This window comes from Schizosaccharomyces pombe (genome assembly GCF_000002945.2).
Source record: "Schizosaccharomyces pombe strain 972h- genome assembly, chromosome: I".
NCBI lineage: Eukaryota > Fungi > Ascomycota > Schizosaccharomycetes > Schizosaccharomycetales > Schizosaccharomycetaceae > Schizosaccharomyces > Schizosaccharomyces pombe.
In genome coordinates, this window is record NC_003424.3 from 2,531,271 (window position 1) to 2,553,711 (window position 22,441).

Genomic DNA, 22,441 nt, shown 5'->3' on the forward strand with positions numbered 1-22,441 from the left:
GGTTCAACCTTCCATGTACATACCTTCCAACAAAACTTTCTTACATATTGATGGCAAATAGTGGCTTATAGACAGATATTTTAGTTTAACTCATTCTCTAAAAGTAAAATCACTTGCATTCTTTTGAGGTGGTAGAGGTGGTTTAAACTCAAATTGTTAAAAATTTGTTAAAGTATGCAAAAATGAACACCGAACTGGATATGCAGAATTTCGAACATATTAAGTTTCTAGAGAATCAGATTAGTGAGGATCATTTTCGTTGGAAAAAAAATTCGAAACATCTATACAACTTACTAATAACCCGTACTTTAACATGGCCCTCTTTAAGTATCCAATGGCTCTCAGCAATGGAATCGATCACTGAAAAAGCGGTTTTAAAAAACCGTCTTCTCCTAGGGACTCATGCCGCTGAAGGGATGCCAAATTTCTTGCAGCTTGCAGATTTAGATTTACCTGATTTCAATCAAACTATATTGGATCCAGTAAAACACTACAATGAAGATACTGGTGAGCTAGGAGGCTATAGTATGCAACATTCTTGCAAGTTCCAAATCTCGCAACGAATTCTTCATAATGGCGATGTAAATCGTGTTCGACACATGCCTCAAAACCCAAACATCATAGCTACTATGAGCTCTTGTGGAAATGCATATATATTTGATCGGACAAAATATACTTCAATGCCCGCTGAAGAATTTTTACCAAATATCTCTTTGATTGGGCACAAAAAAGAAGGGTTTGGACTATCTTGGAATCGTCAGCAAAATTGCCGACTTGTAACAGCTGCTAATGATTCGAAAATTTTAGAATGGGATCTAAATAATTTTAGCCGTGATACGAGGTGCTTAACTCCCGTAAAGGATTTTCATTATGATGATTCTCCGGTTAATGATGTTGAATATCATCCGCACCACACCAACTTATATATTGCTGTAAATGATAATGGAATTGCCTTTATTTGTGATAACCGACTTCAACAAACATGTTCGAAAACAGTTAAAGCTTCAAATCCCCTTTTTAGCGTCAGACATAATCCTTCAATTGCGACTTTGTTTGCTTTGGGGTCTGAGCAAGATTTACAGCTTTGGGACCTTCGGAACTTAAATAAATCGGTTTTTAACACTTCTGAAGACTTATCAGATAATAGATTAAAAGTGCCTTCTAGACTAACTCTAGGAGGCACCAGTTTGTCATGGAGCTGGAGACACTCTGGTCGGATTGTTAGTGCCTGCCAAGAGTATTGCTATGTGTGGAATTTTAACAAAGCTAATCCTTTGGAGTTTGTGCATGCAGGTCATAAAGGTACGGTGAATGAAGTGGACTTTGATCCGTTTGAGGCACAATGTATTGCTTCGGTTGCTGATGACAATGAATTACACATTTGGAAGCCCAATGTTATTGTTAATTAATAAATACTTACATCCATCACACGAGGTAATACAAAGTTTTAAGTTATACAGCAATTAATTAATTGCAATTTTGATGGGTATGTTGCAGGGCTATATTGTATTCATTCATCTTCAAATTTGCTCAACGTGTACATTAAAATTACCTAATGACATAGAGATATTTCATTACTAATGAAAAGATAATTTTTCACTCACTAATCGTCCGTTCGGTAATCAAGGATTTCCTACTTATGTTCTTCAATGTATTTCCTATAAAGTAGTATTAGTAAATATATTCCAAACACTCGCTATAGAGCAATAGCTTTACTTACAAAATGAATTCTTCTTCTTCTTTGCTTTTGGCATTCAAAGGAGGAACATCCTTTGCGCTAAGTGGCTTATTTCTTTTAAACAATTTACTATAGATCACAGGACCAACAAATACTGAACCGAGAACAGCTAAACTCAACTATGTTCATTGTTAGGTGTACGGAATTTGAAAAATACATACTTGATGAGCTTGGAATTGACGACCTGCAATTGTATAAACCGACATAATGCTTATATTTAATAGTGAATGATTGAATCAAGAGAAGGGAGGTAAAGGTTTAACACGGTTAGCAGCGAATATGAAGCCGACTGTAAACTTAGCAATCAATATATTCGTTAAATTAGCTTAACGAAAAATAAGGAATACAGTTATCACTTCAAGTACATATAAAATTGCAATAGAATCAACTACATGAAATTAGGAAGTTAGCTAGCTTTTGCCTTTTATATGAACTACTTCAAATTAGCAGATAAATAGTAAAAAATGTGATTATAGACATTTTGTTTGCATTTAGTACGTTTGCTAAACGTAGAGAATGTACAGGTGTTTCACAGCAAATTTTTAATTAACTGACTATTCTTTTTAAATATCTAAATTTTTCAATCATTCATCTTGCTGCGACATTGCTATACGCTTTCAAACCATATTGTTTAGTTTACAGTACCCAATGTGTATTTATTGCGAAAAGCATCGCTATAACAGCATATTCTTGGGACGCACTTCAGTAAACTGTGTTGTAGTTCGCTACTCCTCAGTATATTTGATACCTTGCATTAACAATAGGAACTATACAGGTACTGGACTACATACCATCTTTTCATATCAGTTACGATGTTACGGCCTCTGTGGCCTCTCTTTCTTACTGCTTTGTTTTTAAACATCTATAGAGCTGCCAGTGTTTTAATAGATGAAGCAGGGAAAAACGATTTCGAAATTTCTCTACTTGGTAAAGTTAATGACCTAGTTTATGACACCAAAAATGAATATCTGTATGCCGTTTCTCAGAAAGGCTTATTGGCGAAATTAAATGCATCAAACGGAGATGTGATTTGGCGCCAATCCATTGCACCTGAAACTAGTCAACTCAACTATAACCCAGTCACTAACTTTATTATCACCGTGGACAAAGATTATTTGTATATTTGGAATTCCAAAAATGGTATTTTGGACAGAAAAATTGAGCTCGCTGATGGAAAAGGTAAATTATTTGAGGTTAATAAAGGTTTTGTTTACCTCAATCCTCATACTCGCAAGTTCATAGAGTTGGATTTGCAAGCTTCATTTTCTATTTCAATTGAAAGGGATTTACAATTAGATGCTATTTCCTTTTTGACTTATGCTGAGAAAAACTACGTCTTGTTCAAGAGGGATGGTCAATTTGTTCTACAAGCTTTAGATCACAATTATGCTGTTTATGGACCTGAAACTGTTCTTAATGTTCCTGAAAACGCACAATTATTAGTCACAGAGAAAGATGTTATTATTTACTCTTCCAACGGTGTTATTTACGGTATCCATGTTTCTATGGCAGATATTTCTCAACTGCTTATAGATGAATATAAAACATTCGAATGGTCTAGTATACCTGGTAAGAGACATGGCTATTCAATTACAGTCGATTCTCAATCCACCCCAGTCACTTACCTCTTTGTTATCATTGATAGCGAATTTGTTTTGATTGATGAGTATATACATGAGGACACCGAAGCTCTAGGATATATCCATATGGAAGATAACCAAACATTTTCTCGAGTGTTTGCAGTGGCTAATCAAATTAAATTCGCACCAGCCACAGTAATTACCATTCCCAACCAGCTTTCTAGACCTGTATTCCGTTTATTTACATTTGCTGAGGGAGAAATTTCCGCAATTGTAATTTTGGACGACGGAACTTTCTTTTCATTTTCGAATACCGAATTAGTTTGGAAGCGGGAAGAAGCATTGGCATATGCTATCAATCCCTCTATTCTTCCAACAACTTTATTGACAAGCTACCAGAAATCCATTCAAGATGAGGAAAATTCATCGGTCTCTTTCTTAAATCGATGGTACCGTCATTTTAATCAACTCATAGATTTCTTGAAACATCCTCATGGTTTTACTTCATCCTCAGTATTGGATGATGCTTTTACCACGAAAATTATTATACCAACATCAACAGGATCTATATTTTGTTTATCCAGCGACCCTAAACAAGTGCACAGGATATTATGGCGCTATGATTTTAATATTAACCCGGAAAGTGTTGAATCTTGGCTATTGGATATTTCAGACGAAGATCCAAAATTTGCTTTTGTGCACCAGTGGAATGATGCTTTTAGCTTTTATATTTTGAATGCATCGGATGGGTCCGTGATATCTCAAAAATCTAGAGACTTTAAAGCTGACGAGTTTTACTACGTTGATAATATCTCCAAAAACTTACCTAATCAAATATTTGCCGTAAAAGATTATAAGGTTTTACCCTTGACCGGTGATAACTCAATATTCGAAAAAATTTCTCAAGAAGCCAATTCTATTTTTGTTTACACTTCTGAAACCAAAGTCGAAGGGTTCAGTATTTCTGCTGACCTTACAATGGATGTTCAATGGTCGTACAATCTAGCCGAGGGTGAAATAGTTATTGCTTCTATACGTCGTAATCCTCACGAAATAGTGGCTTCTTTCGGTCGTGTTTTGCAAAACCGTGAAGTAATGTACAAATATTTGAATCCCAATTTATTTGCGTTATTTTCAAAATGCAAAAACGATTTAGTCGTCTATGTAATGGACTCCGTTACCGGTTCTATAGTGTATCAGAATAAACACCAAGGAATAATATTGTTCGACAAAGTTTATGGAGTCTTCTCCGAGAATTGGCTTGTTTATAGTTATCAGAGCGATGTGCCTAATTTGTCTACCAAGATAATATCAGTTGAGCTTTTTGAGGGATCTCACTCTAACGAAAAAATCGACAGCAACGAAATATATTCTCGTCATAATGATTACAGGCCCTATGCGTTCACTAAAGCATATATATTCGATAGAGAAATTACGACTTTGGGTGTCACCAACACTCCGCAGGGCATCACCTCGAGAGATGTTTTACTTGGCCTATCAAGTAACCAAGTTGCAATGATTCCACAAGCTCTTTTGAGCCCTATGCGCCCAGTCCTTAGACCTAATGAAAAAGCAAATGATGCGTCCTTTATCCCATACGAACCCATTATACCATTGAACGATGATATGGTGTTGTCTTACAACAAGCGCGTGTACGGAGTATCTCAAATCACTTCTGGTATTACTAATTTTGAAAGTACGACGTTGGTTTTATCAACCGGACTTGATGTTTTTTTTACCAGAACAGCTCCAAGTATGCCATATGACATGCTCAGTAGCCATTTTGATAAGAAACAACTTATGTTGACCACTTTTGGCATTCTGCTCGCCGTTCTGTTAACAAAGCCTTTGGTAAAGAAAAAGCAGCTTAATACCAAATGGTACAATTAAAAACACCATGGAGAATAAAAATATACTTGATTAGATTTGCTACAGATTATATAGGAATAATAATTCTTGGATAAAACACTAGTTTACTTGTATTACTTGTTTACTCAATAGTTTAAAAAAAAAATATTAATCCCCATGAATATATATAAATTAATATCGAACGCGTTTATCCCATAATAATAATTTTTTTTTCTTTTCAAAAAATTAACCTTTTTAACACTTTTAATGTTCGCAATCAAAAACAAGTAATTCGGTGTCATCAGAACCGGTTACAACACGTTTACCATCTGGAGTAATAGCCATACACAAGATAGGCTCTTGATGGCCTGTATACTCGCCAAGTAATTGGCCAGACCGAACATCCCATTTTCGAATAACACAATCCGCGCATGCAGTCAACAAATATGGAGTGTTGGGTAAAAACTTACAATCAATAACCGCTTGTTCATGGGGAAGGGATTTTCTAAACTTAAGGGATGCAGAATCGTAAAGCGCGACAGTACCATCGACACTAGCACACGCACATATAGGTAAGGCCGTGCAAAGTGCGATAGCTTCTACACTTTCAGTTTGGGCCTCCAAAGAAGCAAGAATATGACTACTATTAATGTTGACAACTTTTACTTTTCCTGACGAACCTCCTAAGAAAAGAACGTTACCTTCAGCATTACAGTCGAAGCTGGTCCAACCGGCGGCAGTTTCTTCATTACCAGGATCAAAGCGATGATCATCACTAGACATTCTGCATTCTGGTGCTCCAGTAGCCGGGTTCCAAACAATTAATGTACCAGAATCATCTACGGTTGCTAAACGCTTGCCAACACCGGGTGGGATGAATTTTCCAGCATTTACAGGTGCCGTATGGCCATACATAACCTGAACCACCTTACCAGAGGGAAGACTCCACATCCATATACTTCCGTCATTACAACCGGCGGCTAAGAACAAGCCCTTAGGGTGCCAAGATAACCAAACAATTTCGTCCACAGTTTCAAAAGCAGTAATGAACTCAAAACCTGTACTGGATTTCCACAATCTGACTTGACTATCCATACCACCAGTAGCAATATAAGTTCCATCAAAGCTCCAGTCTATAGCTACTATGGAGTCTTTATGTCCTGTCAATTGACATATTTGTTCACCGGTAGTAATGTCCCATATATACCCTAGGTCATCTCCTCCACCAGACGCGCACAGATTTGAATGCACTGGATTGATAGAGACGCTGAATACAGAGTCTTTATGCTCGAAAAAACCTTGAACAGACATGTCCATAACCATGTTATTCATAGTATCGTTTTGTTCTTGCTCAGCTTCGTCCTCTGTGACACCTTGGTCCATTAGTTTGTCATTATCTTTAATAACTTCTTCTACTTCATTTTCTGCTATGTATAATTCTTGATTTTCTTCTTCTTCGGCCATTATTAATGTGGGTGTGTACCAGCTAAAAAGCTTTGCAAAGGTCAAGCTTAGTAAGGAAATCAGTATGTATGTAATTTTACTTAGGTAATAATATATTAATTTTATTCATTATATATACATATAATAAAAATAAATAACAAAAGTATCTTAAAATAAAACTAGTTTAATTAAATTATTTATTACGTTTAACCAGTGAATGAGTGCAAGATAGTATACAAAAATTTTCAATATTTCAAAATGCTACAATTCATATTAGACTCAAATATATATAGTTATAACCTAATTCTTCATAAACAATAATCTTTCGTAGTAATCCACTTCTTGAAGTTTTCATATTCGTAATTGATCCACCATCTGTAATAGCCAAATAAGAATTCCTACGGCCATTATTACTGGATACGCTGAATTAACGTATGAAATGGTTTGTTTACTTTCTTGAGCGTTTTAAAGCTATAAAGGGAAAGAAAGTATTTTTGTTTGTTTACAATGAAGTAAACAAAAAAAAACTACTTAAGTGACAAGCGCAAGCAAACACTTCTCTGGAGCAACTATCATAAAGTATGAAGCACAACGAAGTTTTTGGATGGACACTGAAGGTGCTTTCATTTCTTTTGGTGGTAATCCCGGCCAATGCATTAGACAAACATGGTTGGAGAAAACAATCAATTTATTCTTTGTTGACAGATAGGTTTGCTTCTACTAATCCAAAACCCTGTAATCCAGAAGATCGTGAATACTGTGGAGGCAACTGGAGGGGAATCATTGATAAATTAGATTACATACAAGGTATGGGTTTCACTGCTATTTGGATTTCTCCTATTATCAAAAATATTGAAGGAAGGACAAAATATGGGGAAGCTTACCACGGCTATTGGCCGCAAGACCTATACACTCTCAATCCACATTTTGGTACTGAACAGGACTTAATTGATTTAGCAGACGCTTTACACGATCGAGGCATGTATTTGATGGTCGATACAGTAGTCAATCACATGGGATCATCTGATCCTCGGAACATTGACTACGGCATCTATAGACCATTCAATCAATCAAGTCATTATCACCCAATGTGCCCAATTGAGCAAGACAAACCTTTGTCGCTCGAACAATGTTGGATTGGTACTGAAGATATGACATTGCCGGACATTGATACAGAAAATCCTCAGATTATTGAAACATTGTACAATTTTATCCACGATCAAGTGAAGCAGTTCAAAATCGACGGCCTCCGTGTTGACGCAACTAAACACGTTCGACGTACTTTTTGGCCAGGATTTTGCGAATCTGCTGGAGTCTATTGTCAAGGAGAAGAATGGACAGGGCAGGCGGATCTGTTTTGCGAATGGCAGGAGTACATGGACGGATTGCATAACTTTCCTGTCCAAGGTGTAGCAGCTGAATCTGTGATCCCACTAAATGACCGCGCTTTAAGGAAAACTGCAATCGCAATGAATCTTGTTGCCCATCACTGCAAAGATAGTACTCTGTTAGGTCTTTTCTTGGAGTCTCAGGACGCACCAAGATTAGCTGCATTGAATAACGATTATACCGTACTAAAAAATGCGATGACTTTAAACCTTATGTCGGATGGAATTCCTATTGTTTTCTACGGACAAGAACAGATGTTTAATGGAAGTCACGATCCCGTAAACCGTCCTGCTCTTTGGGATCAAGGATATAATACAGATGGTCCTTTATATCAGTATACCAGTAAGGTCAATAAAATTCGCCGTGACTTAATTAACTCTGAAGACGGCGAAATATACATTAGGTCCATAACACATGCCATCATGATAGGTGATCACGTTATGGTCATGTACAAAGGTCCTGTAATCACATTCATTACCAACTATGGAGCCGTGGACAAGGAATATTTAATTAAAATGCCTGGTTCAGAAACAATGATTGATCTATTGACCTGTACGCTCATTGAAGTAGAAGGAGAGGTGATGAGAACATCTATTAAGAAAGGGGAACCCAAAATATTGTATCCCTACCAACTGGCCTTTCGCGATGGATTTTGTCAAGAACAGATAACTTTACAAGAGATTGATGATGTTTTTATGGGAAGAAATGAAATTAATGGGCCCGATAGGAAGTAGGATGGAAAGAGAAAACTTCTTTTTATTTATAATTTTTAAAACTCGTGACAACAACTTAGTCACTAGGCATCACTTGTGAGTTTGCAATACATTTATAGCTAATGTATTTTTTTTTAATATAAAAAAAACCAAAAAGAAAAAAAAAAGAGTCGTTACTAAAGAAATAGTATGCTTAAATAAGCCATACAATCGGTAGTCATTCACATCATTCCCAAGCACATACTAATAAAAACTTAAAGGTACTTCAATTGCTTCGTAAACCTATAATAGTACAAACAATTGTACGAGAATGAGGTTGGCGACGAAACTCAGCTAACTGAATGTCTTGCCAAGTACCCAAGCTCAACTTCCCATTAGTAATGGGAACAGTTAAACTAGGTCCAATTAAGCTAGATTTAACATGAGCAGGCATATCGTCTAATCCTTCTGCAGTATGACGGTAGCCTGCTGATTCAGGGACAATTTTATCCAATATATCGTTCATGTCAGCTCGCGTATCTGCGTCCCAATTCTCATTGATAGTAAGAGCAGCAGAGGTATGCTGTATAAAAAAATTTACTGTACCAGAAGAAAAGCTTTTTAATTCTGGAAGCTTTTTGACCAAATCGTTTGTAATTATGTAAAACCCTTTGGATCTTCTCTAAATTCAATTGAGTTAGTTCAGAAGAATAATCTTAAAAAAAAAGTTACATCTAAAGTTATAATGCGTTGAATAACATCCATGTTTCAGAACGATTATTGAAGAGGATAGATGTAATACTTTAGCACAAAGTTGTAAAATACTCAACTCTACTAGGTAACATGCTATTTAGAGGATAGTGTGAATAGGCTTGATACACTATATGAATTCATTAAGAGTGCAGAAATATAACATATACTAATGTGTTCGAATAATAGGTTAACCAAAGATAGACGAAGAGTGTCAAGCACTAATGATTCCAAAATGTTAAACAATCTAAATTGAGGAGAAAATAAAATAACCATATAATATTCAGAAATAGCTTCTGAACGCCCAAAAGTTTTCTGAATATAAAACAAATATACGGATATGTCATTCTTAAAAGCGTACTTAAGAAACCGCAAAAGTAATTAAATACTTGAATCAACATATTATAGGTTTAATCGATTATAAATGCATTAAAATGGGGACAAAATGAGAACAAAAATGAGAACATTGAAACATGCCAAAAACGTATGACATAAACAATATTAAGCATTATCTAAACGGATTAAAGAAAGAGAAATTCTTAAATTGAAGGCTTAGTTTTTATGAAGACTTGATGTTCAACTTCTTCTGGGATGATAAGCAGACTTTTCCAAACGTAAATTCTTTGTAAAGTCATTAATAGTGCGTTTTTTCCACCCTGGAAGACGAACAACAAGACAGGTGATATCGTCCACAGCACCAACGTTTTGAGCGTAACGAATGATATTATTCGCAGCATCTTGAGGGGACTCAGACAGTTTTATTATATCGACAACTTCATCATCCGATACGACATCTGTAATACCGTCCGAAAGAAGAGTTAAAAACGACCAGTCATCTCTTAGTGAATGAATAGAAGTCAATTGAGGTTCGGCAACAACACCTAATTTTTTGAGTTTATATCCGTCTCCAAAACTACGGGTGTTAGCGACCCAAGCGAATCTTTTCTGTCCAAATGAGTCTCTTGAAAAACCCATGTTGTAACGTCGTAGCCGACGTGCTTCCTCGACATCAGCTGGATGATGTTGGAATGTTAAACGATGGGCCCTTCCAGTCCGAGAATCACACAATAAAGCTCTTGTATCGCCGACATGAGCAAGGTGAATAATGTAACTATCGCTTTCCCAATATGAGAGATTATTTTTTGAAGTTATTATAGCCACGGTACCGACTGCGCCGGGTACAGCACTGTCAGGCGATGGCCGGGCATAGTTAGTTAAATAATCCATGTCCGCTTGTAAAAATGAATAATATAGCCTCGCCCTCCAAAGCAGATCTTCGTCCCTAGATTGAAGAACAGTGCGCAAAGAAAATGGAGGCTTTAGACCCGCCATGTATCCACCCACGGAATGGACTTCCTTCAGGATTTTCTCTGTATCATTTAAATCTTGATTTTCAATAATCTTCCCCAAGTTGGTGGAAAGAAACTCACTACACTCAGTACCTCCGTGACCGTCGAAAAGCCCGTAGAAAAAAGGACTATCTCTGTTAGTAGTATCTTTTAGGTTATTTAAGTAGCCGTAAGCCATACGGTCTTGATTTGTCGGCGAATCTCCTCTAGCGGTACATAATCCAAGACTCTGAGGTGCTTTGTTCATACTTATCTTCAGGTAGGGACCATTGGAGGGACTATAATACTGAATAAAGGATCGATAGAAATAGTTTTTTGAGCAATAGGCATTTTGAATATATAGAGGTGCCCGTAAACGTTTAAGAAAACGGATCGACATGTATTAATGGAGAAGGATTCTCAAACGTGAATCGCTTGAGATGGTAACTTCGCGGCGTGCAAAACAAACCGTGCAAGAAACCGGTAATTTCTAGTAAATTTTGCTAAAAAAAGATTAATGATCAAAGGATTAGAGGAAAGAAAGTTTTCTTTCCTACAGATATTGAAGCTTCCAGACGCTTTGCTTGAAAGCCGAGGTAAATTTCCAGTTTAAGGCTAACTCGAAATACCAAATAACAGGGGATTTTAAAAAGAGTTCAGCATACACCAACAAGGAGAAAGTCTTACACGATTCTATACAAGCGGTGTAAAGCATATAGTGTGTTAAAACGAACCCTGTAATACTATGCAAACAAATGCGTTAAAGCACGATAAAAGAAGTTAAGGAAGATATGTAATGAAAGGAAGGCTGTGAGCATTGTAGGGATAGTTCGTTTGATGAGCATGTCTTTATTTCATTTTCGTTAATATTTCAATTTTTTTTGGTTGGTTTGAGGGGGTGGATTCTACCAACCACTTTCATTTTTCCTATCCAAATATGTTTTTTACTTTTCTATCTTATTTTTTCACTATAGCACATTAGCACTCTAGATTATATTGCTTTGTTAGAGCAAAACAGATGGAGTATATAGCTTATCGACGACAATTCAATTCAATTCAATCCAACCATCAGAGAAATCTGACTATGTTACTCTTTAGTTTATTCCTAATAAGCGCTGCTTGAATAAAGTGATAAGTGCAACAGCTCCGATGATGGCAAGATATTTAGCGATTAGAGATTGTTTCGTTTCCAAAGTACCAAGTACTTATAACGAAATATATACAAAAGCTCCCAAATTCAAAATTGCTGGGTGTACGGCGCCACCAAAATACAGAACCGTCATTCATTTGTTCCAATATAACGCCATTGTTCTCTGTATTGTTTGCTAATTGTTTCAACTTGTTGAACTATTAGTGATGGTCTAGTCCAAACGACACCTGGAATGAGAGCGCATTGATGAAAGAGCTTCAACACAGCGCCCAATCTCTCTTACTGTGGGAATCTCAAACATTGTCAATGTTGTCACATGTTGTTTGTTCGTATACAAAGAAATGCAAATGCCATCCACGCATTCTGTTCATCATTAAAACTCTTTGATTAAATCCCTTGTACTGCATTAAATTTCATGGCTGCATAGAAGAAAAGTTACATAGGAAAGAGCCAGCGATTGCTACGAATACTCGCTCGATCTCACTCCACAGGCTGTTTCTTTAACAATTTATATAAGAATATACAAATAAGTAAAGTTTCATAGAAAAGAAGAAATGGATTTTATAGTGAAAATGGGGAATTTTAAAGTCCCTCATTGCTTCATCTAGCAACTCTTTCTTATATACAATAACCGAAATACGATGCATCGGTAATTAACTGTTTACGCACACACAATCTCTCAATCTTCTCTCCTCTAAAATAAATGTCTCCAACCAATTTGTTGATAAAGATAGAATGGCTGTTGTAATGTAGCAAACACTTATCAGGGGATGGATGGATGGATGGATGTTTTTCATCAAGCACTTGTTTACATGAGTGGGCGTTAGCTGAACACCGAGAGTCATGTTCATTCAATTGTGCTAGTGTTTTATAATTTATTTGTTTTCGTTTCAGTTTACTGTTTGTGTAGAATGAATACTAGTCATGAAAGGAAAGAATAAACCTTTCTGAAAATGAAATGACATTGAGTGCATATTGTTGAATATGGATATGCTGTTGCTTCCATACATTTGGAAATTTTGCAAACCTCTTTTTTTATGTATGTCCCGATCAATGTGTGTATCCGTGGATTACCAAGTTATCAGTGAATCGGCTTCCGTTCCTCCATATCTTTGAATTGCTCTTTTTTCTGCCCTAAGCAGCGCAATGCGCATGAAGCGTTATCATTCAATGTACCGAACAGAGTGGCAGTTGAGTGGCCCTTACCAATCCGGCCTTTCAAAGTTTATCTAAGAACCACTTGTTTGAGCTTATCGACCAATCACAGGCAATGGATCACCGTTCCTCCACTAACCACCTCGTATCGCTAGATTAGAGGGGTGACGTCAAGTGAACATATCGTGACTCGTTAAGTCAGCCAAGTAACGAATTGCGAAAGGGAGGGCGCGCTTGAGAAAGTGCTAATACAGCGATGCATGCAGAACAGTGGCATTTGACGAATAATCAAGGGAGAAAGCAGAGAAGTAAATGAACAGAATTTTTTTAAAAAAAATTATATTACAATTGAATTGAATGGATTTGGAATTGAGTTTTGCCTGCTTTTTTACGGAATCTCTGCTTCTATCTGTCCAAACTCCCTTTGTTGATGTTCGAGGGTTAGGGTACGGGTGGTGGATAGACTATATAAACGAAAGAGGTAGCCCCCATTGAGTCGTGTATCAGTACGCTCCTCGTTACAAAGTCAAACGTCTTAGAACAAGTTGCATTGGAATTGAATTTACCAGTGCCACTAGTTTTGATTTTGTTTCATTCACAGTCGTTTTTTTTCGCTTTGTGTTTTTCATTTGCTTGCAATTTTTTATTTTATTAAAGTAATTGTTAGAGAATTATTATAGTTTCTTTCTCCCTTTCTTTATAATAACTCTTAATCCCATTGTTCGCCCATATACTACTTACTATAGTTTGTATATAGCCCACAATTCTTTTTTTTTTTCTTTTATTCATCTCTCTCGATTTCTTCCTATCTGAACTTGGGATAGATAGTTAGTTTTTCAATAGTCTTTGTCATCTGTTTTCCTTGTCTTTCTTTCATAAGTAAACACGGAACAACGATACTTGCCTACTGTTCAGCAATCTCAGCAATTTAACCGCCTTCAATCACTACCCCAACCACAATCACAATCACTTCCCCCTCCAACAGCCTCGTCTTCTCAGCATCAACATGAGAATTCCTTATTCAAATCTTTTTTCTGCCGCCGCAGGTTTGGCCCTCTTCGCTTCTACTGCCTGTGCTGCACCAGTGATGCCAGCGACTGATTCGGACATTGCCCATGCTGGTATCCGTCCTGAGCTCGATAACGCTTTCTACGACTCCCACGGCGAAGCCGCTACCCCTAAGCACAAACCTCATGCTGGTCCTAATGCCGCTCCTCTCTTGTCTGCTTCCAACGCCGATACCACTGGACTGGACTCTCACTATATCATTGTTTTGCAGCCTGATTTGAGCGAACAAGAATTCCAAGCCCATACTAATTGGGTCTCGGAGATGCACCAAATGGACATTGCTTCTCAAGAAGATGAGTACTACGATACTAGTGATAGTAATTACATGTTTGGCTTGAAGCATGTTTATGACTTTGGCGAGGACTCTTTCAAAGGTTATTCTGGTCAATTCAGCTCTAACATTGTTGAGCAAATTCGCTTGCATCCTCATGTCATCGCCGTCGAGCGTGATCAAGTTGTCAGCATTAAGAAACTTGAAACTCAAAGTGGCGCTCCTTGGGGACTTGCTCGCATCTCTCACAAATCCGTCAAATACGATGATATTGGCAAATATGTTTACGATTCCAGCGCTGGTGACAACATCACCGCTTATGTTGTAGATACCGGTGTAAGCATTCATCATGTTGAGTTCGAAGGTCGCGCTTCTTGGGGTGCAACCATTCCCTCTGGTGATGTTGATGAGGATAACAATGGTCATGGTACGCATGTTGCTGGTACCATTGCTAGCCGTGCTTATGGTGTTGCAAAGAAGGCTGAAATCGTTGCTGTCAAGGTTCTCCGTTCCAGTGGATCTGGTACCATGGCTGATGTGATTGCCGGTGTTGAGTGGACTGTTCGTCATCACAAATCGTCCGGCAAGAAAACCTCTGTTGGCAACATGTCTCTTGGTGGCGGCAACAGCTTTGTTTTGGATATGGCTGTTGATTCTGCCGTTACCAACGGTGTTATTTATGCCGTTGCTGCTGGAAATGAGTATGATGACGCTTGCTATTCATCTCCTGCTGCTTCTAAGAAAGCCATCACCGTTGGCGCTTCCACTATAAACGACCAAATGGCCTACTTCTCTAACTATGGTAGCTGTGTTGACATCTTCGCTCCTGGACTTAACATTTTGTCTACATGGATCGGTTCAAATACTAGTACTAACACCATCTCTGGTACTTCTATGGCAACCCCTCATGTTGCAGGTTTGTCCGCTTACTACCTTGGCCTACACCCTGCTGCCAGCGCTAGCGAAGTTAAAGATGCTATCATTAAGATGGGTATTCACGATGTACTCTTGTCTATTCCTGTTGGTAGCAGCACTATTAACCTTCTCGCTTTCAATGGTGCTCAAGAATAGATTTTACTTCATGTTGGATGCATTCGATGTTTTCAATAAGTCGGTGTTTGATTTTCAATACATCGAGTAATTGTTTTATTTTTTTGAAAACGTTTGCTCCTTTTATGATTGTTCTTTACAAACAGTTTATAATGATTGTTATGACAATAAATATTTTATAATGCAAGCCACTGAATCACGTTTAGAATTTTTATACTTGAATGAAATTTTTTTGTGATGTTCTTCCAACTTACAATGTTAAAGTGTAATTGTAAATGTCCTCTTCTTTTATTTGTATTTGTATTTATATTTGTGCCGCTGTTATGCAAGAGCTCTTCTACATTTAATATCGCCGCCTATCTCTTCATAGTTTTCTTTTACAATGTGATTGCTGCATATAACCATTGTACAAATAATAGGGGTAAAATAAAAAGTAAACCGAACTAAAATGCCTTTTACTTGACCGACTTACTTTTTTTTTTGAACTAAAGTATCCTTGTGGTTACTTGTTACGTTGACGCAGAGCATAATAATAGTAATAATAAAATAATTTTAAATTCATGAACTAATAATTTACATCATCTTAAAAAATACATGTCGAGTCTTTGGGAAGCTTGGCTACCTTAGAACGCTAGGCGAACGATTGGACCTCATGGATAATCTACTTTCACTTCTCTTTACTCTTTGACCCTCCAGCAAAGATCTATATTTATCAAAATCGGTTTCCAAACTTTTGACGCGTTCACGCTCTTCTTGAAGAGCATGTTCCGTCCGACGTAGTGCAAATTTCCATTGTGTTTCTGAAGCTTGCACATCTTCTAATTGATTTCTCAGTTGCGCATTTCTTTCCTCCAAACGAGAAACTGAGCTCTGTATTCTCTTTTTATCATCATCAAATTTTGATATTTGAGCTTCCAGTTGACGGATAGTCCTATCGCGATTGCGACATTCATCAATTCCTTTAATTCGTTCGATGTCGGAAGCAGCAAACGATGCTTCCAAATCTGATATTTGCTTTTGTAGCATTCGGACGTCCTTTGATGTTGATATGGGATAAGTTTTAAGATCTAAATCAAACAATTTGAGCTCCAAATCCTTTTTCTCCTTTTGTAAAACTCCGAGTTGACGATGCAGTTGAAGATTTTCTTCTCGATGATTATTACTATCTTTTTGAGTTTTTAGCGCAAACATTTCGATCTGTTTTATGCGTTCAACTAATGATGATAGTAAGTCATCTTTTTGAGCAAGGTTACTCTTGAGTGTTAATACCTCTTTCTCCATTTCAATTTCATCAAAAGGTCTTGCAGAACTATCGAATTTTTTGTTCAATTGCTCTGAAACTTCGTGAAGTTTTCGCTCAAGGTTTCGATTTTCTCTTAAAAGGGTATCTTGATCTTTTCTTAATGTCTGGTTTGCTTCTCGTACTTCTTGGAGTTGTGCAGTCAAAGAAAGAAGTTGGCTTTGGGCATTTTGTTGCGCTGTTGAGGAAGAATTATTGACACGAGAAAGAGATTGTAAGTCTGCTTGAAGTATTGAATTTTCTTTTAACAAATTTGTCTTTTCCAAAACTAATTCGTCAAATTTGGTACGGATATCACCAATTTCCGCATGCATGTGCCGATTATCTTGTCTAATGCGCAAGTTCTTCTCACGTTCTTCTTCCAACTGTACTTTGAAACCATTTAGCTCCTTTTGATAACGTTGAAAGAGTAGTTGATCCTTCTTTTCTCGTTCCTCGAGATCTTGAACACGAATGACATGAAACTCATCAATTTGTTTCATCAGTTTTTCTTTTTGCAGCAGCAAAGTATTATAATCGTTGCTCTTTTCAACGTAAAGAACTTCATACTCCTTTTGTTTCACGACAGCATCTGCCAGTTCGTTTTGCAGATCAGCATTTGTTGTTTGAAATCCGCGAGCGAGTTCTTCAACTTCCTGTAAACGCCCGGTAAGATAATTTTTAGACCTTTCAGCTTTAGAAAGTGAAGATTCTGCATGCTCATTGAGTGACTGGACCATCGCAAGCTGTTCGCGGTACTTGTTAACTGTAGAAGTAAGCTCCTTTATCTTCATTATATTAACTTCTTCTTGCAACCACTCGGTTTCTTCTTCTCCAGAATAATTAGTTATACTACCATCAAAATTGGGAATTATTAATTGAGAAGCAGTGGGAGCCTTTAAAGGAGATGTAGGAACAGAAGGTCCTTGCAACCCATGAAGCAAACGATCTCTTTCCTTGGTTATCTCTCTTAAAGCTTTTTCCGTTGAAAACAGCTTTTCTTCGCTTGCCGAATATAACTTTGCAATAGCTCGCTTCGATGATATTGCCTTTTCCACAAAACCTTTGATTTGGTTTCTAGTATTATTTGGAACATCTTCAAGTAATGGAGCAAAATCAAGCATTTTATCATCACTGCCTAAATTACTAGTAGTTAAGTTTTTAAGTTCCTCATTTTCTTTTAACAAAGATTGTATAAGTTCCGAAAATTTTGATAGATCTTTGTTATCTAAGATTCCAGACTTTGTAGCTTCCTTTAACTTCAAATTGATTTTTTCAAACTCTGTTTGAAGCACGGAATTCCGTTGATTAACGATAAAGGGATCAGGAATACTACTATTTTGATCAAAATTTCTAATCAGTGCTTCCATTTTGCCAGATCTCTTTGAAGGTGAGCCGGGTTGAGAAGAGGGTAAATTGCTGATTTTGCTTGGAGACAAAGGTTTCAGCCCAGTAAATTCCATATTAGATTCAGGATTATAAAGCTTTTTCTGCAATGATGATATTAAACCACTTTGAGCATCAGAATTAGGATTGCTTAATAGCTTCCGAGAATTCATGATAGCTTGAGTATCTTTAAAAATGTCCGGGGAAGGTCTGTCAGAATTTGATGCATTGAGACGTTCCTTTAATTCTGATAAAGTACTCAACCCTTTTTCAAGCTTCCTAATAGAGTTTGGTATGTGTCCCGAAATGTCAGTAAAAGATAAATCCTTAGAGAGGGAATACAGATTGCTAAGTTCTTCTTCAACGGTTAGTTGCAAAGCATCAAGGCTTTTACTAATTGTTTTCAATAATTTATTGTCAATTTTTCGATCATCGTTATTACCATCAATGCGTTTTAGAGGATCACCTGAATGTTTCTCTTCAAATGATGGATGTGGAGAATTTCCATCTAAAGTGTGTTGTGTAACTGACCGATTTTCTGTTTTTTGTTTTAATAGCCCAACTTTACACCTTTCCTTCTGAAGCTGATTCAGTAAATCTGAAATTTTATGTTCATAACGGCTTTTTATACCTTGGAAGTCTATGAAATCACTAGCATTCTTCTCCAAAACACCATTTGTATCTTTCAAATCCAGATTATCAGCATTTAAAGAGATAATTTCAGTTTCCTGATCCTGAATTTGGTATTTTAAGGCCTCAATTATATCACATAGTTCAGAATTTTTTCTACGAAGCTTTTCTTCAGTCGCTATACTTTGCTCAAGCATCTCACTTATCTCTTTAATCCGTTCAGATAACTGGTTTGCTTCTTTCGTATGTAATGATTTAAGCTCTTGAACATCCTTCAAAATTGAAAGCGTGGTCGAAGAAGTAGAATAAATATTCTCATCACTGTTTAAGGGGCCACTTTTTACATCATTAATGTTATGAGTTTTCTCAGGATTTTGAAAAGCTTTATGAAGTTGATCTCTGTATTCCGTGATTTCCTTCTGAAAGATAACTAACTCGGCTTCCTTCTTATTCAATTCACTTTCTGTTTCTGAGTATTTGGAAACAAGACTTGCTAATTGAGATTCGTAAGTACGACATTGGTCTTTTAAGCTTGCGTTTTCTTCCCTTAATTCTTGAACCTTTGTATCATAACTTCGTTGCTTTAATAGTAACTCATCATCAAGTCTCATGAGTTTCTCATTCAATTCGCGAATATTTAAATTCTTTTCGTTAATAGCCTTTTCAAGATTTGATAAATGCTGCGAACTATGTTGATAATCCGCCATGATATTCAGATAGTCTTTCTCAAGCTCTTTATATTTAGAAGAAATCGTTTGCTCGTCCTTCTTAATTGAAGACAGCTTTTTCTCCAATGTAGATGATAAATCGGAAAGATAAGAAATTTCTGTCTGTTTGTTGGCAAGGTCCTCCTCTATGCTTTGCTTCTCTGCATACAAAAACTCATATTTTTCATCAGCAATAGTTACTTGATTTTCCAAACTTGACAGTCTCTCATGAACAACTTCAACCCGGCTATTGGCTCTTTCTACCAAAATGTCCTTTTCATGTGCCAGAGCTTGTTCCTCTTGCAAATCGTTAGTCAATTGTAAGACTCGTTCTTTGGTAATAGTTAATTCGTTTGCAACTTCCTTGGTACTTTCCAATTGATTCTGTAAATTATTTATGAGTGCGTCTTTTCTTCTTAAATACTCATCAGTCTGGGTTGTTCCCAATAACGGTTTAAGATGCAGAAAAAGATTCCACCAAGGATGTGGCTTCAATAACTTCAACTGCCTCAAGTTATGCTGTAGAAGGATAGCTGCATCTTGCCTATGATTAAACCGGTAAAGTCTCCGTCTTGTCAAAAACCCACGAATGCGAGCTGAAAATGAATTAAATATCACCCGCAGTAAAGCGTTTCTGCGATCCTCTAAAGAACCCAAGACACTGGCTTTAAAAAATACCTTTGTTTCACCCAAACGGTATACGGTACTAGGTAATTTTAATTCATTGATGATCGTTATTGTTGCCTTTTTTGCTTCGACATATCCTCTCTTTAATGACTGCGAAAGAATCCCATAACGAGCTCTAAATTCTGTATAAAATAGTTTGTTTGGAAATCCAGTTTGAGCAATTCTAATACCCTCCAGTACACCGTTGCATCGAAGTTGATGAAGAACGAGAGATTTATCCAAATTGTGAGGCTGCTTCAAATTGTTTGGAATAATGCATCTGACAAAGTGAGGCTGAGTTGCTTCGAGTTGGTGCATAAGACTAGAAAGCTGTCTCCTATGACGCTGCGACACAGTACGAAAGATTCCTTTCTTTTCAATGTTATCTCGACCACTAGCATTTGACGAATAATCATCAAAAAGAGAAGACACATGACTGTTAGTAGATTTGAACATTAGTGCGGCAAGACATGCATTTAGAGGATCTTTGTTTTTCTCCAGCCAATCTTTGGTATCATATTCGACATCACCAGCATAATGTTTTAAAACAAAGCCTTCACTAGAAAACTTTTTAGGACGGTATATATCGGATTTACCCTTAAAAAGAAGGTGAAGTTTTTCTGTGAATGTAGCATCAGTAGCCATTGGCATAACACAATCCTCGTCGAGGCAAGAAAAAATACCAATGGGCTCAGATTTTTCGATAGCATCTATGGTGGGCTGCAAATCATTTCCGTAGTCAATAAAATCCCATTCGATGCGTTCTTGTGTATATTCTTCTTGTTCCAGAACGAACATGTAATGATTAAAGAATTGCTGAAGCTTTTCATTTGTAAAATTAATACAGAGTTGCTCAAAACTATTAAAAGTGAAAATTTCAAACCCAGCAATATCTAAAACCCCAATGAACCCATCATGTTCAGACTGAGAATAATACATAGTCTGATTCAGACGTTTCACTAAATGCGCAAAATTACGCTCATAAAGGCCTTTGGCTAAGGATTGTAGTGTATGGACTACTTGTTCACGTGTTCTTGCCGTCACAATCCATTCTCGTCCAGCTTTGGACTTTGGGTGTAAAGCTGCATTAACAAATCCATCAACAGGGATTTCGAGTAAATGGCATAATTGATCAATTTGCGTTAAGGAAGGAAATCTAGCTTGCCCCGAACGATCAGATGCTACTTCAATATTTCCTATATGAAGAATTGAAGCTATAATTAAGAACAAACTGTGAATTTCGTTATTATCAAACCCCAAAGTTCTGAGACCAAAGCATAATTTTTGAAATTCTTTGCCATCATCGACTCCATTAATATGCTTGAGACCATTTTTTAAATATGAGTAATGGTCAACATATCGATCAAGGAAAAGACTTTCAAGCAATGATCCATCAGCACCTCGAAGTAGTTGATAAAAGACGTGATAATTGCGTTCATTGGAGGAAGGATGTATAACGCGAGATTTTTCCAAAAGGTACCAGTCTAAATTCGCTCCAACGATGCTTCCATTATTAGAAAATTCAATTCGTATGAACTTGCCAAAGCGGGATGAGTTGTTATTCCGGACAGTCTGAGCATTCCCAAAAGCCTCCAACACAGGATTCGTTTCAAGGATTTTCTTCTCCAACTGTTGAGAATCGCTTGTGGAAGCATCAGTGACCGATGTTAGGTACTGAATAACCTTTTTAGTAGTTTCAGTTTTTCCAGCTCCTGATTCACCAGTAACTAAAATAGATTGATTGATCCTCCTTTCTAATAAACTTCGATATGCGGCATCAGCTGTTCCAAAAATATGGGGTTTAGTTTCTTTAAACTGTTTAGATTGGTATTTTCGCACAACATCATCGCCATAAATTGGTAAATGACAATAGGGGTTTACAGCAACGAGAAACAAGCCTGAATAGGTATATATTAAATCTTTCTCATAACGCTGAGTAAGGTTGTTAACTACTGATGGTTCGTTGAGACATGTCAACGCAGCCATGTCATCAACCATATCAAACTTCGGTGGATTTACTTTTTCAGCATCAAATCCATCCACAATTCTTTCCGAGCCATCTCTTTCTAATTTCACCCTATATTTTTCTCCTAAATCTTCAACTATCCAAGCTTTCACGAATGATTCCTTCGAATCAGGAATCCAGATCCATGTCCGTTCATCAAAAGACGCGTCTTTCACGGCATTGCAATGTTTTTCAGCATCTACTAGCTTTTTGATAATATTATTGTTGTCGTTAGAGCCATTTTTTGAAAGATACGACATTAAATTAAGAAGTATAACACATTGGCAATGCTGCAGCTGTATAAAT

The 22,441-nt window shown here is 36.9% G+C and overlaps 9 protein-coding genes and 12 long non-coding RNA genes across 21 annotated transcripts; 10 read left to right on the plus strand and 11 right to left on the minus strand.

The window, feature by feature from the left end:
- Window positions 1–13: 13 nt before the first annotated feature.
- Window positions 14–1,607, plus strand: pcf3 (CAF assembly factor complex subunit B Pcf3). Its single transcript, NM_001019239.3, has one exon. The coding sequence runs from the start codon at window positions 183–185 to the stop codon at window positions 1,407–1,409; it is 1,227 nt and encodes a 408-aa protein (NP_593810.1). The 5' UTR covers window positions 14–182; the 3' UTR covers window positions 1,410–1,607.
- atp19 (F0-ATPase subunit K) lies at window positions 1,484–1,990 on the minus strand. Its single transcript, NM_001356067.2, has 3 exons — window positions 1,900–1,990; window positions 1,721–1,857; window positions 1,484–1,658 (listed from the first exon to the last, which is right to left on the minus strand). The coding sequence occupies exons 1-3, from the start codon at window positions 1,942–1,944 to the stop codon at window positions 1,634–1,636; spliced, it is 207 nt and encodes a 68-aa protein (NP_001343074.1). The 5' UTR covers window positions 1,945–1,990; the 3' UTR covers window positions 1,484–1,633.
- SPOM_SPNCRNA.3138 lies at window positions 1,686–2,049 on the plus strand. The gene has a single exon (NR_192505.1). It is a non-coding gene; the product is annotated as a non-coding RNA (long non-coding RNA).
- A 167-nt stretch (window positions 2,050–2,216) lies between these two features.
- Window positions 2,217–2,572, minus strand: SPOM_SPNCRNA.3139. Its single transcript, NR_192506.1, has one exon. It is a non-coding gene; the product is annotated as a non-coding RNA (long non-coding RNA).
- On the plus strand, window positions 2,516–5,385 carry emc1. Its single transcript, NM_001019240.3, has one exon. It carries the CDS (start codon window positions 2,551–2,553, stop codon window positions 5,206–5,208), a length of 2,658 nt encoding a protein of 885 aa, NP_593811.1. The 5' UTR covers window positions 2,516–2,550; the 3' UTR covers window positions 5,209–5,385.
- SPOM_SPNCRNA.3140 lies at window positions 3,078–3,621 on the minus strand. The gene has a single exon (NR_192507.1). It is a non-coding gene; the product is annotated as a non-coding RNA (long non-coding RNA).
- SPOM_SPNCRNA.3141 lies at window positions 4,285–4,736 on the minus strand. The gene has a single exon (NR_192508.1). It is a non-coding gene; the product is annotated as a non-coding RNA (long non-coding RNA).
- sqt1 (ribosome biogenesis protein Sqt1) lies at window positions 5,335–6,666 on the minus strand. Its single transcript, NM_001019241.3, has one exon. It carries the CDS (start codon window positions 6,628–6,630, stop codon window positions 5,431–5,433), a length of 1,200 nt encoding a protein of 399 aa, NP_593812.1. The 5' UTR covers window positions 6,631–6,666; the 3' UTR covers window positions 5,335–5,430.
- Window positions 5,505–6,665, plus strand: SPOM_SPNCRNA.3142. The gene has a single exon (NR_192509.1). It is a non-coding gene; the product is annotated as a non-coding RNA (long non-coding RNA).
- Window positions 6,667–6,832: 166 nt separating the features above from the next.
- SPOM_SPAC4A8.02C (uncharacterized protein) lies at window positions 6,833–9,481 on the minus strand. The gene is made up of 2 exons (NM_001019243.3): window positions 9,423–9,481; window positions 6,833–9,372 (listed from the first exon to the last, which is right to left on the minus strand). The coding sequence occupies exons 1-2, from the start codon at window positions 9,453–9,455 to the stop codon at window positions 8,977–8,979; spliced, it is 429 nt and encodes a 142-aa protein (NP_593813.1). The 5' UTR covers window positions 9,456–9,481; the 3' UTR covers window positions 6,833–8,976.
- Window positions 7,172–8,811, plus strand: mde5 (alpha-amylase). Its single transcript, NM_001356068.2, has one exon. It carries the CDS (start codon window positions 7,191–7,193, stop codon window positions 8,730–8,732), a length of 1,542 nt encoding a protein of 513 aa, NP_001343001.1. The 5' UTR covers window positions 7,172–7,190; the 3' UTR covers window positions 8,733–8,811.
- SPOM_SPNCRNA.3143 lies at window positions 8,846–9,239 on the plus strand. Its single transcript, NR_192510.1, has one exon. It is a non-coding gene; the product is annotated as a non-coding RNA (long non-coding RNA).
- ptc4 (mitochondrial serine/threonine protein phosphatase PP2C catalytic subunit Ptc4) lies at window positions 9,475–11,385 on the minus strand. Its single transcript, NM_001019244.3, has one exon. It carries the CDS (start codon window positions 11,166–11,168, stop codon window positions 10,017–10,019), a length of 1,152 nt encoding a protein of 383 aa, NP_593814.1. The 5' UTR covers window positions 11,169–11,385; the 3' UTR covers window positions 9,475–10,016.
- Window positions 11,386–11,595: 210 nt separating this feature from the next.
- Window positions 11,596–13,641, plus strand: SPOM_SPNCRNA.834. Its single transcript, NR_151215.1, has one exon. It is a non-coding gene; the product is annotated as a non-coding RNA, possible alternative UTR (long non-coding RNA).
- SPOM_SPNCRNA.3144 lies at window positions 12,928–13,535 on the minus strand. The gene has a single exon (NR_192511.1). It is a non-coding gene; the product is annotated as a non-coding RNA (long non-coding RNA).
- Window positions 13,572–15,711, plus strand: isp6 (vacuolar serine protease Isp6). Its single transcript, NM_001019245.3, has one exon. It carries the CDS (start codon window positions 14,080–14,082, stop codon window positions 15,481–15,483), a length of 1,404 nt encoding a protein of 467 aa, NP_593815.1. The 5' UTR covers window positions 13,572–14,079; the 3' UTR covers window positions 15,484–15,711.
- On the minus strand, window positions 13,915–14,225 carry SPOM_SPNCRNA.3145. The gene has a single exon (NR_192512.1). It is a non-coding gene; the product is annotated as a non-coding RNA (long non-coding RNA).
- On the minus strand, window positions 14,703–14,968 carry SPOM_SPNCRNA.3146. The gene has a single exon (NR_192513.1). It is a non-coding gene; the product is annotated as a non-coding RNA (long non-coding RNA).
- A 111-nt stretch (window positions 15,712–15,822) lies between the features above and the next one.
- Window positions 15,823–16,179, plus strand: SPOM_SPNCRNA.835. The gene has a single exon (NR_151216.1). It is a non-coding gene; the product is annotated as a non-coding RNA (long non-coding RNA).
- Window positions 15,990–22,433, minus strand: myp2 (Myo3-like myosin II heavy chain myp2). The gene has a single exon (NM_001019246.3). It carries the CDS (start codon window positions 22,393–22,395, stop codon window positions 16,081–16,083), a length of 6,315 nt encoding a protein of 2,104 aa, NP_593816.1. The 5' UTR covers window positions 22,396–22,433; the 3' UTR covers window positions 15,990–16,080.
- SPOM_SPNCRNA.836 lies at window positions 16,113–20,898 on the plus strand. The gene has a single exon (NR_151217.1). It is a non-coding gene; the product is annotated as a non-coding RNA (long non-coding RNA).
- Window positions 22,434–22,441: the final 8 nt, after the last annotated feature.

Bases quoted from the DNA above. Each gene is read 5' to 3' on its own strand.
- myp2 (NM_001019246.3), bottom strand. From the start codon at position 22,395: ATGTCGTATCTTTCAAAAAATGGCTCTAACGACAACAATAATATTATC.
- ptc4 (NM_001019244.3), bottom strand. From the start codon at position 11,168: ATGTCGATCCGTTTTCTTAAACGTTTACGGGCACCTCTATATATTCAA.
- pcf3 (NM_001019239.3), top strand. From the start codon at position 183: ATGAACACCGAACTGGATATGCAGAATTTCGAACATATTAAGTTTCTA.
- atp19 (NM_001356067.2), bottom strand. From the start codon at position 1,944: ATGTCGGTTTATACAATTGCAGGTCGTCAATTCCAAGCTCATCAA. The intron at 1,858-1,899 runs GTATGTATTTTT...CAATGAACATAG, and splicing joins GTCAATTCCAAGCTCATCAA to TTGAGTTTAGCTGTTCTCGG. The intron at 1,659-1,720 runs GTAAGTAAAGCT...ACTACTTTATAG, and splicing joins GAAGAAGAAGAATTCATTTT to GAAATACATTGAAGAACATA.
- SPOM_SPAC4A8.02C (NM_001019243.3), bottom strand. From the start codon at position 9,455: ATGGATGTTATTCAACGCATTATAACTTTAGAT. The intron at 9,373-9,422 runs GTAACTTTTTTT...AATTGAATTTAG, and splicing joins AACGCATTATAACTTTAGAT to AGAAGATCCAAAGGGTTTTA.
- emc1 (NM_001019240.3), top strand. From the start codon at position 2,551: ATGTTACGGCCTCTGTGGCCTCTCTTTCTTACTGCTTTGTTTTTAAAC.
- sqt1 (NM_001019241.3), bottom strand. From the start codon at position 6,630: ATGGCCGAAGAAGAAGAAAATCAAGAATTATACATAGCAGAAAATGAA.
- isp6 (NM_001019245.3), top strand. From the start codon at position 14,080: ATGAGAATTCCTTATTCAAATCTTTTTTCTGCCGCCGCAGGTTTGGCC.
- mde5 (NM_001356068.2), top strand. From the start codon at position 7,191: ATGAAGCACAACGAAGTTTTTGGATGGACACTGAAGGTGCTTTCATTT.